The sequence below is a fragment of the Bombus vosnesenskii genome, unplaced genomic scaffold (assembly GCF_011952255.1).
Source record: "Bombus vosnesenskii isolate JDL3184/JDL3185 unplaced genomic scaffold, Bvos_JDL3184-5_v1.1 scf7180000013295, whole genome shotgun sequence".
Lineage (NCBI taxonomy): Eukaryota > Metazoa > Arthropoda > Insecta > Hymenoptera > Apidae > Bombus > Bombus vosnesenskii.
This window is the reverse complement of record NW_022882946.1, coordinates 3437269-3451181: the sequence shown is the minus strand read 5'-3', so window position 1 is coordinate 3451181 and position 13913 is coordinate 3437269. Positions and strand designations below refer to the sequence as shown.

Genomic DNA, 13913 nt, shown 5'->3' with positions numbered 1-13913 from the left:
GAGAAAAAGCGAACGAAGATACGAGCGGAACCGATGACAGAATGAACGAACGGACGAACGAACCAGCAAACAGAAGAACGACAAGGATGACAGAAATGAGAGTAACGATAGAAAAAGAGAGAAATCTGGGAACGGTGAAAGGGAGGGAGAAGAATGATCGACGTGCAATAAGATGGAAAGAGAAGAGAAGAGAGGGGAGAGAGAGAGAGAGAGAGAGAGTAGTGAGAGGGCGACGTAGCGGGTCGACAGGAGGGTTTGGAGCGGCGTGAAGAGCGAGAGGAGGAAACTCGACGAGAGGTGGAGGTTTGGAATGGTTCAGTTGTAGCGGTACCGCGGCTCAGGTCGCACGTGTGTCTCCGTTTTCGCGTAGATCGCGTTCGCGTGTTGGCGTTCGCGCGTGTATCATTCGCTCCGTCCTGCTCGCTCCCTTGCTCGCTTCGCGTCGATCTTTCCCTCGTGGCGTCATTCGTGGGTTCAGCCGGCACGTCCCTCTTGTCACACGAGTCTGCCGCGTGACGTCTGACCAAGCACGCGGTTCTTCCACTCGCGCGTTGCGCACCTCTTCCGTTCAAAGTTCCCTATCGCCGAACCGCAATCATCGCCACTTCGATGGCGATGCAAAATTTTTCAAATGTGATTTGATCACCCGGTGGATTGTTCGGGATCTCGTCGAGCTGACACAATCAACGAAGAGAAATCTAGGATAAAGTTTGTTTACCGGTGGTTGGATTTTGACAGGATGGATCGTTTGACGGATTGCCGGGACGACGAGTAACGTGATGTAGAAACGGAGAAGTCAGTCACGTTGAGTCTGCTGTTTGCGAAATTGCGAACGGATTTCCGTGCGAACTGTCGAATAGCGAAAAGGATAATCCTGGACGGGTTATTAATAAAAAGTGACGCAGCCACAGGAAGAGGAAATGCTCGATCGAAGCGGCAACGACGCGGATAATCTTGGATAAAGTATAAATAAATATTATCGAGAAGGCGACCAAACTTGCGTAATCCTCGCGGCTAGAGTTTTCAGGCTCGAGCAGGTGCGTGCGACGGGCGCATCTGGTTAAATGACACCTGTGCGAGCGTAGTCGTGTAGACGCGTGAAACGATCGACGAATGATCGTCTCTGGATCCCGATAATCAGCGAATGCGAAGTGATCGATCGTTGTATGAAAAGGTGCGCGCCGTGCGCGTGCCGGCTTCGCGAGAGTGCCGGCGCGCCGGTGCACGAGCGGGTAAACTGAATTTAACGTTATGGTAACGTGAATCGATCGCAGAATACCTTCACCCCTCGCCATCACGATTTTCCGTGTCCGTGCATGCACGTAACGGCCATCGTAAAAACTCTGCGAAGAAGGCGCAAAGGTAATTGAACTATCGGCCCGTGTTCCCCCTTCCCCTACCATTTCCAGGCTAAATTACCCCGGAGAAACTTTGTCGACTTTCCATTCGTGATAACATCTCCAGCTTGCACGAGCAAATTCGAGTGGTTCACGCGGTCTCTCGCGAAATTTCCCGTGCGTGCACTTCTCAGTGGCGAGATCCATCGGATCGATCCGACCGGTCAGACTTCAAAGACGAGTACGGCAAAGAGAAAGGGGTGAGAACCGCATACACGACCGCACGTTAGGTTCACTCGGAAGAATCCTGGCGACGGACACGTGTTAATACGCTGTCGGTCGTTTGGAGGTGATCAATCAGCTCGAAGAGTCTCTGTACCGGGGAATCGAGTACGTCTATCAAAAGAAGCTGGTAGAAGATTAATGCCTTACCTACTTAAGGTTAACGAGCGGATGTGAACGTGTATATTCAATAGCGCCGATTAAGGTTGAATAGTAATTTGCTTATAATCGTGCATCTATAACGATATAAATAAAATTAATGCCAATAATATATTAAACTTGGAATTCTCGTCGATTCGTCGAATTTATCTTTCATCTATGCGGTATTCAAAGTAGCCAACTTTCACGTACGTCCCTTTGATCGAAGAAAGATCGAGAGATCGTTCGATGCATAGCTGATTCCGAGAAGCTGCGCGTATTTGCCAGAAATTTCGGACACGTACGTGACAGGAAAGATTACCGATCGGTGGAACGAACGAGTAGACTGACGACGAGGATTCTCTTAGGTCGTTTGCTCGCGGGGATCGTTAGCTTGTAATCGACACTGGGGTCAGCGTTCGCGGCATAAATTTTTGTGCTGGCGGAAACCTTATCGAGCTGCGTGCAGCTTGGAACGTTCACGAAGGTGTGAAAAAGAAGGAAAAAGAGAATAAGAAGGAAAGTTGGTCTGTTTGTCTGGTCGATAGAGCTACTGGTATATTTATGTTCCACGAGAGCCCGAAGATATACTAGAAAAATGATGAAAACTGACATCGATGGCCCTTGTAAAGATAACGTAGCACGTTGCTGGCGCGTTCGAAATGTTTTAGAATCCACAGGTCGATAAATTCAAGATCGACAACTTTGGAAACTAGTAGAAACTTCCTCGAGACCGAAATCATCGGTGGTTGAAGAAATTGGCAGCAGTTGATCGAAGGAGGACGTAAAGAAATTCTATCGAAAAGTAACGAAACGGAGAATCGTATTTATTAGTCGCTGCCTTAGAAAGAAACTTACGTGGTATCGGAATTAAAAGATACCGTGCATTCGCAGGCGTTCCACCAACGTGAAATTAATCGGATTACGAGCCGACGTAGTTAGTAAACGAGGAAAGAACGAATTACGACGATTGTTCAGCGGACAATTGGACTACTTGTTTCGGTGTAATTCGAAGAATCTCGACGTAAAGGGATAGCGAACGGGACGCGAGACGCGTTGAGAAAGTTACCAGGGAGAAAAGAGAAGGATGCTCGTAATCCTTCGCTGGAAATCAGCACGGCCGAAAGCAATTCCAGAAGATAAACAAGTTCGCTGGGAAGCACCGGATGCAGCGATTGTCATTGAAGTTGATCAAACCTCGGAATAGTTTAATGGCCACGATATCAGTTAAACGGGCGAAACTCCTCTCAACATCTCGTTGGAAATACACTGTGGTTTAAACTTTTTAATAGAAGTAAACAATCTTTTGAGTAAAAACTAACTAAAATAAAAAGGAGAAAAATCATGCGATAAAATAGAAGCAAGATAAGAATATACAATTAACAATCGAAGCTATCAAATGGTTTTGAGGACACGGGAAATCGGCGTTAAAGAGGAAATCAAATCAAACGCTCGAAAGTATGTGAGAAATACCAAAGAAAATGATACGTGAAACGCGGTAATCCGAACTGGAATAGAAGCTGGCATGCAACAGTGTGCCTGAAGGAGTCTTCTCAAGTCTCTTCAGGGACGTTGAACAAATTACTCGGGCATACACTGGGAACGCTCGAGAGCAAGAGGAAAGCCATTATCAAACAATTGCTCTACAAAGGGGAACTTTCTCTATTTTCTTGTACAAAACCTTCCAGCGTAAACGTGACGTTCGTGTTACGATCGAAATCCGCGAGATCTTATATATACTGAAAGATCAAATAATCCTTTCAATCCCAAACTTTCGAATTTTAAACGACAAGAAGAAAAAGGTAGTCGATTAAAGCTAGGCCGGTTCACGCGAGTTTCGACGATTAACCGCAATTACAGCTACGTAGCTCGTGTTCTAGCGTTTTCAGACGGCCAGCGACGAGTGGAGGATTTCGTGAAACGAGTATATCTACCGGCACGACGTGTTTCATGGCCTGGAAGTAATCCGTGGGAGCTTTTCGAAGCTTCGAGCGCCAGTGGTATTGGTTCGTTAAAGAACCGAAAGAAGTTGGGGCGCAAAGGTAAACAGAGGGGAAAAGGGTAAAATCGAAGTTTCGTTGGAACGTTGGCGAGCAAGGGAAAAATCGTGTGTCACGGACGAGCTACTTTGTACTTTGTCGAGTGAACGGTGTGCAAGTGGAACCGGATGTAACGGGGGTGTCAGCCAACGGCAATGACGAGTATCGAATTCACGTTGTCAGGCTGTCGTGATAAAAACTTGACAACGATAGTAAAAGTCTGTTGGAGATCGTCGCGTGGCTAAGTAGACTAGAGGCGCGGGCATGGTGCGGAAGTAGGTTTTCTTTCTTCCGGCTTCTGCTAGAGAAGCGCAGTACAAGTGGCTCCGAAGAGGACGATGATGTCTAGACAAAGCAAAGATCCCGTGCAGAAGTGCCACTCGGACCCAGGTGCTGCAAGTACCGGCAGTACTCCTTGCAGCCCTGGTAAGCGAATTTCTCGCAGAATAGTGCCAGGAATTCCAAGCTCTTCCAACACACGCAAATGTGTTCTCACCTTGGACGGGTATAGCTACGTGATCGGTAAGTACCGAACCACGATAAGACTCGACTTCTATCGTCCAGCCAGATAGAGCAAGGGCAGGTGGAGAACGAAAGAGGGAAAAGGCTTTGCTTATCTTTCGTTCTTGATGGCGTGGCGCGTACGAGGTATTATCGTCGTTATGTTATACGACCCCGATGGAACCAACTCTTCCATCTAGTCAGAATATTCTTTTCTTTCCTTATTTTTTATAGGCGATATGATTACGGCAAGTCTTCTCGTATTTTTAGTGGTTCGATCGAACGAGCTACAAATCATCCGGAATTTTTTTTTTTATTCGATAGCGTCTGGATGTTACGGCGAGTTTCCTCAGGGCGAAAGTCCGCGTAAACTTGGACGACAGTTGTGGGTCAACGAGAATGCCTGTTTTTCTTTATTGCTGTATTCCGTGCTATCACCGGCATTCCTCTGTCGCTGTACAGGCTCATTTGCAAAAATAATCAAAAGTTTATTACTCGGAAAGTACACGCAAGAGCGTCTCGTCCGAGAGTTTTGCTTGTACGAGTGTAATTATTCTCTGGTACCCAGCACGCTCGGTGACTGGTGCAACGTCAACTTCGTGATTTCAACGACCTCGTAAATCGTGTGTTCTTGCTTATACGTAATCGTGCCGCGTCTCGTCTTTTGCCCTAATTAAGCGAAATACCCGTACACACGCTCGAGGTTCAAAACGGGTAACCATGGTCGGAGGAAAAAAGGGAAAAATACCGGGTAAGCTTAATTAATTGAGAAACGCGCGAGTGGTTAAGCAGAGAAGCGCGAACACCTTTGAATTTCGCGAGCCGTGTTTGTACGTGGATTTCTCGTTGAATCGAGGTACGAATACGGCCGGTTTATTATCATCGGCAAAGAAACTCGTTGTTAATCGAACGTTATTATGTGCATTTCAATATTGTACATATTAAATAGAACTGCAGAGATTACGAAAATTCGCAGATTTCGTTCGATCCTGTTTTTATCGGATAAATTATTATTTACTCGGGTTTGTGTAATATTTAGCATTTCATTCTCATATTCTGTCAACTTTTATGCTCCAAATGATATTGCAAGATATGTTTAATTTTGCGGCTCAAAAGAGTGATATCTTTTGTGCACGTTAATGAAAGTTGTCTATTTTCCGATAAATTTTTATGTCATTGTGGATCCCATCATGTCCTTTTATAGTTTACTATAACGAGTATGTTAGTATACGAGTAAGTTAATCATGTCGTTTTATAGTTTACCTCTGATGCACATTCATATCGTTCTTAATTTAAACATTTTTGTTTAAACACGAATACGTAATCTGTCGTAGTAATTAAACATTTATATTTATTTGACCAGTGTGTTCTGACCGGATTTTCTCACATATTTCTTATTTATTATATATTATATTATACATTATACAGATACTTATAAAAATAACAAATAACGCGTCTATACCATTAGCTTCATAAATATTATATTTTATATTTCGTACAATAATAATGATCTAATAATCATAATTATCTTTACTTTTTTCAATTTCAACATCTGTCGAACGCAAACTCTTCGTGAACAATTCGCAACCGAGTTTGAAGATTATTCGGTGTTTCTCCTTAAGTTCGAGAATATTTCCAAACTTTGTGTTCCGCTATTCGTAAATGGAATACGGCTGTTTATAAACACAAATACTCATACACATGGCAAACAGCACGTTTCGGCTTTTTCCCTCTTGCCTTCCATTACGTGACATACGACTTATAAGATAAAACTGTAATGTCACGTCAAAAATAAAAATATTAGGTTGCTCGGAAAGTGCCGTCGCCACATTTTGCTTCTATATTTTCAAAACGAAGTTTCCACAAATCACACGCGGTTGAATCGTATATTTTCACATAAACAACATAAGCTACGAAAAAACGGTATTTCATTTTTGGGTGAAATTATTTCGTCTTGAAAATTTGATTAGCAAATTGTTCCCTCGCACGATACACTGCCGAGAATTATAAATATTATCGTACCGTGAAAAGCTGTATACCAAGTTCTTTCATAATATAGAATTGAAAAATACATTTCCTGACCGATAGATTGCTTCGATTTTTATAGAATTTTTTGTCAGGAGAAACGTTCAACACTTTCAATTAGGCAGTAAATACACTAGGAAAAAGAATATTTGAAAAAGAAAAATGAAAAATTCAGCAGAGATGGAACAAATGAACCGCCAAATAACTGGAACAACGAAGGTTCTAATCGTTGAATACAATAAATGTTACAATAACGAATATTACATGGAAGACTAATCAGTGGAAATTATTGTTGTTAAGTTGAGAGCCAGATTTCCATCTCATCGTATACATTCCTGCCGTCTACATGGTCGCCAAAAAGTACGTACAATACATTTTTCGGCATTGATGCCATCGTACCGTTGCAGTTTAGATCGCCGATCGAATTCAGCCGAATACAGCGACACCCATTGTAACCGAATGACCCATTCTTCCTCGGTGTCAAAAGTTATCGAAGGCGAGTAGAAGGCAACCTCGTTTGTCGAGCTCTTAATTCACTTGGAGTTCATTTACATTGAACTTTGTGTTCGAAGCAAATCTATTTACGACACGGAGCAATGTTGCTGCGATGGTAACAACGTCCTCTCGACTACGACGACCACGACCACGACGATGAACTGCACGTGCTCTTCGTTATAAAACAAGCAAGCAAAGTGGAGACGGGAAACTCGAGACAGAGAAGCAAGAAAGAATAGAAAAAAAATGCGAAAGAAAGGGGAGGAAGGGACATTTACATCGCGTGCTACGTAGCGCGCGAGAAATTACGGGGAAATATTTTTAACGAAAGAACTTGCAACGCGGCGCACGAAATTACAAAATGCCTGAAAGCAAGTGATTTTATCATTTTTACTGGCTTCAGGTTCTCCCTCTAACACCGTTCTTGTACTTTCTTTTCATCCGTCAACCGTTTGAAATTAACCCACGTTTACACGCCGCATTCACTTCCCTCCGAGAAGAATCACAATCGTGAAGCCCTGTTCGCTTCTCTAATTGTTCAATTTTTTACCTGGTCTACCAAGTACAGAAGTTAGGAACTTTTCTGCTTTACGATTGTTCCGATCGTGAATTATGAATTTATTTCTTCCCACCGAATACCGTACTGTAACTATAAATATTACGTGGAATAATTTAAGTTCAGGTTATAACATTCGACGATGTATTTATCGTTCGCTTTTATCCGCATTTGTATCGATATAATAACAAGAGTTATAACAAAAGAAGTAAAATAAGTACTGTATAACGTAAGAAACATATTGCGATTTACGTGTTTTGTCTGTCGTCCGTCTTAATATTTGTATCGTAAACGTTTATTTACGATTGCTGGGATTTAGTATTGTTCCACTCATCTAATTTCACGTATATATTCTAGGAACGTGTTTATGCACAAATTATTCTAATATTGTGTTTTTAATTATTTCATGTGAGCGAAATTTGGTATTTGTCCTATCATGATAAATAATACGATAAATAATAGGATAAATTTCTAATAAAAATGGATATGATTATGCGATTTGTTCTAAACGACTAACGTAATTTACGACTAAGGTAATTTACTAAGACATTAGGAAGAATAATACAAGTATAAAACATGGGTAAAAAATTATCCATAACATCGTTAATCATTTATATGAATCCATTTGTCTCATCAACTTAATTTTCTAAACCAACTTTGGAAAAATGAATACTTCTAATAATCAATTAACGTATTAGTTAACAATTAACCCCTAATAATCAATTAGATGTAATAAACGTATTACATCTAATTTGTAAATTCCATATTGTTAATTTTTATTTCGTAGGATCCATCCAGATATTTTCAGAAATATTGTGTCCAATATAATCCATACATCTACCATTAATCGTCTGTTCTTTACGTAACAATGGGAAATTGCGTTCAGTCCTGTGACATTGCTACTTTCGAGACTAGAGTGTTTCCGATAATCTTAGTTCCAGCGGCCGTGATAATGTCAGTACGTCCGAGATTTTTCTCAATACCATTTCTCTTTTGTTTTAGTGGAAAATCTCCCTAGAATCCCCATGGATTTGGAGAATGTCATTGGACGTTTAAAAACTAGCACAGACTGCAAAATCGAGTATTCTTTGCCATTTATTTCCTGTTTTGCTCGTTTTTCTCGATTTTCTCGATTTTCGCAACGACCTTTGTTCCTTTCTTCGCTTCTTCTTTCCCGGAGAGACTTTTCTACCAGCGGAAATCCAAATAGAGTACTCTTCTCCTGGTCGAGAAAACAACACGCGAATTCACCATATATCCGAATACATCCTATTGCATCCAATCGTTGACGTAAATACAAGTATTTTTCCGCGATGAAAGTTTCGATGGAATAATTAATTGAATTATATAAATTATTATATTCGATATTCTTAGTATTCGATACAATATGCGACGTTATCTAAACATTAATTTTGAAAAGAAGATATTTCAAAGTGCCTTATGACATTATCTTTAAATTTTTCATTCTTTTGCACAATTAGAAATTCAAAGGAATTATGAAAAATCCAAATAGCGCAGCATTCTTAAGAGTTAACGCGTCTGCGATTCGTTACGGTCCGTTTATCCTCGAATAAGTGACAGCATCCGTCATTAGTCGAATGATTACGTTATTACGAATCGTTTCACGAATCGTTCTCGAGGTATTCCTTTCTCGCAGTCGAGTTTGTTCGCCAATGGATTTTTGCGAGTTGAGTCGCTGCAGCTTTTCTTCGAAAAAGCGAGCTTCGTCGTGCATTCTAGCTTCTGGTAATATTATCTCTTCCTTTGCACCGATACTATGTCGTGATATTGCACGTGAAAAGTTCGGTTAGCGTACTCTTACGAAAAGATCTAGAGTCGTGCGACACGGTGAGACAGCCTTGATATATGAATATAATTTCTCTGAGCATGGACGTGGTAGAGAAAAATATTCTTGTATCTTTGATGGATAACGAAAATTCATGTTACGCTAGGATTTATGTAGTTTCTTTTCAACCATGCGTATGCTGGTGGGAACATTTCGTCAAACGTCTATGTTTAGCACGATATAAAGTATCTTTTGCGATTAAATGAACATATCAAACTATCAATCGAGATATATCAATGTATCAAACATCAAAATCGATCGTGAGAACTTTTTCTTACTTTTCTATCATTACACGATGACTTGTGAATTTTATCACGAAGAAATAATCGCGGTTCTGTTTACGAATATCGTTGTTTTATCGCTTATTGTATGGTCCATGGTATACATTTTTTCTTTGAATATATAAACATTTCTGTAACTATTTGAAACTTCTTGCAACCAATTTTCAGAGAAAGAATTTATAAATATTACACCGTTTTTGCTATCGAAGATAAAAGGGGCAGTATACGAGTACGTGGAATTTACTCAGTTGTTTATTAAGAGTTATATAAGCAAGTGTAATTCTCACGTCATGTATCGTGTACTTGCTTCATTAGTAACCTCATTACAGTAAAAAGTCTATTTCACATATTCTTCGAATAGTAAGTGTGAGTGAGCTGTCGATGGCGTACTTCGAGTAAACTTCTTCTTAATCAAATAGAACAAATAAAAGAGGAACACCGTGATCTATGAATAAATAAATGAAATTCATGGTTCTTTGCCTCCAGATCATGCGATATGACTATTTAAGGGGCAATTAGTTTATTAATATTTTTTACTTTGAGGCAATTTTCATTTAATTAATCATTGTCTCCTGTTCATTGACGTATACATTTAATTGAGAACAAGAACGGGCCAATCTGAATATTTAACGAACTGAGCGAGTAATTCGTTGTCTAAAATGTTTGATTTGCAAAAATTGGATGCCTCCATTTTTGTATAATTAATACAGCTTGTTGGTGAAAATTAATTGGTATAAATTAATGCTATGAACTTTTATTTAAAAAAACGTGCCTTAGTTCATGTTTTCTCTGGTACTTGCTTATTATTTTAGTTGCTAGTTTAGTTAATAAAATATTTCCCATTCATGTGTACCCATAAAGCGGAAATAAATTACTATTTATAGTTTATTTAATAAGTTACAAGATTCTATAAAAAATTAGCAGAAACGCGAAACATCTTCTATCTTTGAAATAAAATGAAAACGAGAGAAAAGTTTTAAGGAAATGCAAATTGTAATAAAAATTATTCAGATGCGTGCTGTTTCTTGGAAATTGAAATCGGAGTTTCCAAGTTCCCAAACTGTGGTATCTCTAATTGTTAAATTAAATTTGCACGCCTGGCCATTCCGGGTCACCAAGTTTCTGAAGTTTTAAAGGTGGCACGATCTTCGATCGAATCAGAAGTTCCTCTAAATATATTCGTCAGCTACTTTCAAGTCTTATTATAGTCCTGTCATTATCCGTGTTTCGGCCGGCAGCCGAACATGAAATTTTTATTAATCGTCGTCATTAAATGATACGCGTGTCTTTGAAGAGAGAAAGGAAAAGGCAGTTGGCCTAAACATGTTCAAGAAGGACGCATGTATATGGTTGAAATAATAATTTCTCTACCGGAGGTGCCGTTTTGTCGAAAAACGATTACGTTGCTTACAGCCCTCTTAATTACGCCATATCGTTAAAGAAACCTCCGGGCAATTTCACGTGTGTCGTTTCGATCAACTCTTCGATCGAATTCGATCCGGTTCCGATCGGGTTGCGTTTCGAAGTAGAAATATTTTCTTCCTTTCATTAGCAAATAAGCTAAATCAAATCGATCATTCTGATCTATTCTGATCTATCATAATCTTTAATACATTTGTTCGATAGACTACGATTTTTGTTCAGGAAGAATTTGAAGACGATAAATGCATAGAACGCACATTTGCAAAAATATATAAAATAATCAAAGTATCGTATTCGTTAGACTCAGACTGCTGGTATTCATGCATTTATGACAAAAGTAAAAATGTGCAGGAATCTAAGCGAATGACAACAGTATGACGAAGGTAAAGTACGTGTCAGTATGTTTAGAAAATAGTACATGCTCTTATATTCTTCAAGTTTCGATGGTTTATCTTCTTACGAAAAAGATAAATTTGAATAAATATCGGCAATCTAATAATTAATTTCTAATATTGATCAAGCCCAGCCATTGTTAGCTTATAAACTTTGTACGAGTCAAGCCTTTCGCCAGAAATGTTATTGGATAAATTAGATATTATTTGAAATACGAACAAGCTGAACATGATATAGCAGAATAGATTGAATCTTGAGTTTTTAAAAGCACGCACCATCGTTTTATCATTTTCAAACGTGTCATATATTCTTAAGTGGCTTTAACTTGGCGAATTTGAAACAAGCCTGCGCGAATTGTTATAGATAGTCAAATTGTTATACAGAGAAAAGCAATTAATTAAGATGGTTCGCCAGTGAGAAGTCTTAATAGAAATAAGCGAAATTTGGTAGTCCGAACTTTATTGTGAAATTAAATTATTCACGTTGGAAGGAAGTGGGCTCGCCATAGATACGATCCTGTATCGTTCCATTATTTCTATTCTGTTCTCTAATTTTCGTAATTAACGCTCTCATTTACTTTCACGTGTAACATCGAATTTTCTTCTGTTATGAGAAACGTTATTATGAAACGAGTGGTCATTGTCATACTTGCTACAGAGACATGCAAGAAAGTAATAATAACATCTTGCGATATTAATAAAATAATTGCGTAATAATTAATGTAATATTAGTTCAATTGTGTAGGAGGAACCTGAGAAAGAGATCAATGACGAATATTTTACGTGCATGCAAAGTATCTTAAAAATAGAATTATCTAAATGTGAATAAATTTCAATACTTAAGAAAATATTGTTACAAATGATGGAAGAATTCCACGGAGAACAAACACGTGCGTTATAGCGTCGAGAGTAACGTCACGATGTCTATGAACAATATCATAATTACAATGAACCAATCGTACATTCCAACATACCTGTAAATCGTGTCTCTTCGTAAAGCGTTTTATTGGATTTCGAAATTTTCAATTGCGTCGCTTTCGCGTCTCTGTGATCTGCGTCGCTCGAAACGTAATATACTAAATATAATACACTGCCGTGTAAAAGCATTCTGCGCAGCATAAAGGAAGGTACAAATGAGAAATATTCCACGTAATACGTAGAATGCCGAGAGGACGCGATATATATTTTTAGAAGAAAAAGGTTCTTCATCAAGAACGGTATCCATGACAATAGAACGCCATGATTTTTCTTGTGTCGGCCAGTCACTTTACAACGTCCACGCAGAAATTGACCATCTCGAAATTGAGTCGCCACCTAATGGTTCCTTAACCCTCCTGGTCGTTCATTCCCTCTCCTTTGGACCTACAAGGGTGTCGATTGGCTGCCAAAAACTTATACCAGTTCCCTCTTCTCTTCCTCCTCTAGGTCGAGTTCTATAAAAAAACGAAGTAGCCCTGGGTGACCCGGCAGTTTCGCTTTCACAAGTAACAGATTATGTCTTCAAGGAGAAGATCCTCAAGAGAGAGGCGTCGTCCCTGATTTGAAAGAAATCTGGCCCCCATTTCGAGCGCCGTCGAATTTCATGTAGATGTTTTGATTATTCCGATTGTCTGGCATTAAGCTGTGCTTACTGTACTCGTATACGATCGCCTTGGAATATCGTGCGCATAACTTCACCTGCTGTACTAAATCGCACAACGATTATACATGACGATAATAGCAACAAACAACGTTGATTACGAGTAACAATAATACATGATGATTTCTACGAATTTATCAATCGTCAACAATTTGCATATATCGATTAAATTCATACATCGTGACCATCGATTCACTGAATACGTCCGGATACTTACCTATGATCGGCAGTGTATGTTTCTACTTATAGTGTAGGATATACTTTAGCGTCTTGATGAGTGACGCTTCAAGGACAGCGCGATCAATTCACCAAGCAACGAGTATAGACTGATCGGATTAAATTAAAGGCTGGCCTGTTATTCGTGGACAGTTGTCTTGACCCCGGACGTTATCGTCGGATTCAATTTAGAGAGTTGATGCAGTCAAGTGAAACTATGCGCACACAGAGGTTAAGGCTATTAGTCCACAAGGCAGCGTGTACATCGTTATATTCTAGTTTTGATGCTGGCACGAATGCTGTTTCGATGTTAATCGATTTTTGTCGTTCGAAAGTTACATCGATCTAGCAAGTGTAAGTGTAACGTAGATTTAATTATATGTTTGAACTGTTTCTCTATTGAATGGACGGTTCAGCATCGATATTTTGTTGTTGCATAAGAGGGCTGGAATTGTAAATGTTCGACTCGTTAATTTTGATTCATCACTATGGGACGTCGAACGAATCGGAGCCGGGGGAGGAGTTGAGAAAGTTTTAATCAACTTTTCAGATGAACACACGAGAAAGTTTCTATGAAGCGGATTAATCGAGTAGTGTTGCTATAACGCAACGAGATAACTATTAGACTGTAACGTGTGAACGATTGAGAATCATAATGATGTACGTTAGCTACCAATTTCCACAAGGTGGCGTGTTCCACGTTTATGATTATAAAAATTTCATTATATCTTTTCCAAGTTATGA

At 39.5% G+C, this 13913-nt stretch overlaps 1 protein-coding gene across 8 annotated transcripts in view; it reads left to right on the top strand.

Moving 5' to 3' along the window:
- LOC117233418 (calcium/calmodulin-dependent 3',5'-cyclic nucleotide phosphodiesterase 1-like) overlaps positions 1 to 13913 on the top strand; it is a 208193-nt gene that overhangs the window by 112909 nt on the left and 81371 nt on the right. For 2 of the 8 annotated variants that reach the window (XM_033493721.1, XM_033493718.1), the window contains exon 1: positions 3542 to 4318. The exons of 4 other annotated variants lie outside the window; for them this stretch is intronic. In XM_033493721.1, the coding sequence (XP_033349612.1) occupies positions 4135 to 4318 (184 nt within the window). In that variant the 5' untranslated portion in view covers positions 3542 to 4134. Of the gene's footprint in view, positions 1 to 3541; positions 4319 to 13913 lie in introns of those variants that run through there. 2 more of the 8 variants (XM_033493726.1, XM_033493719.1) reach the window with 2 other exon arrangements.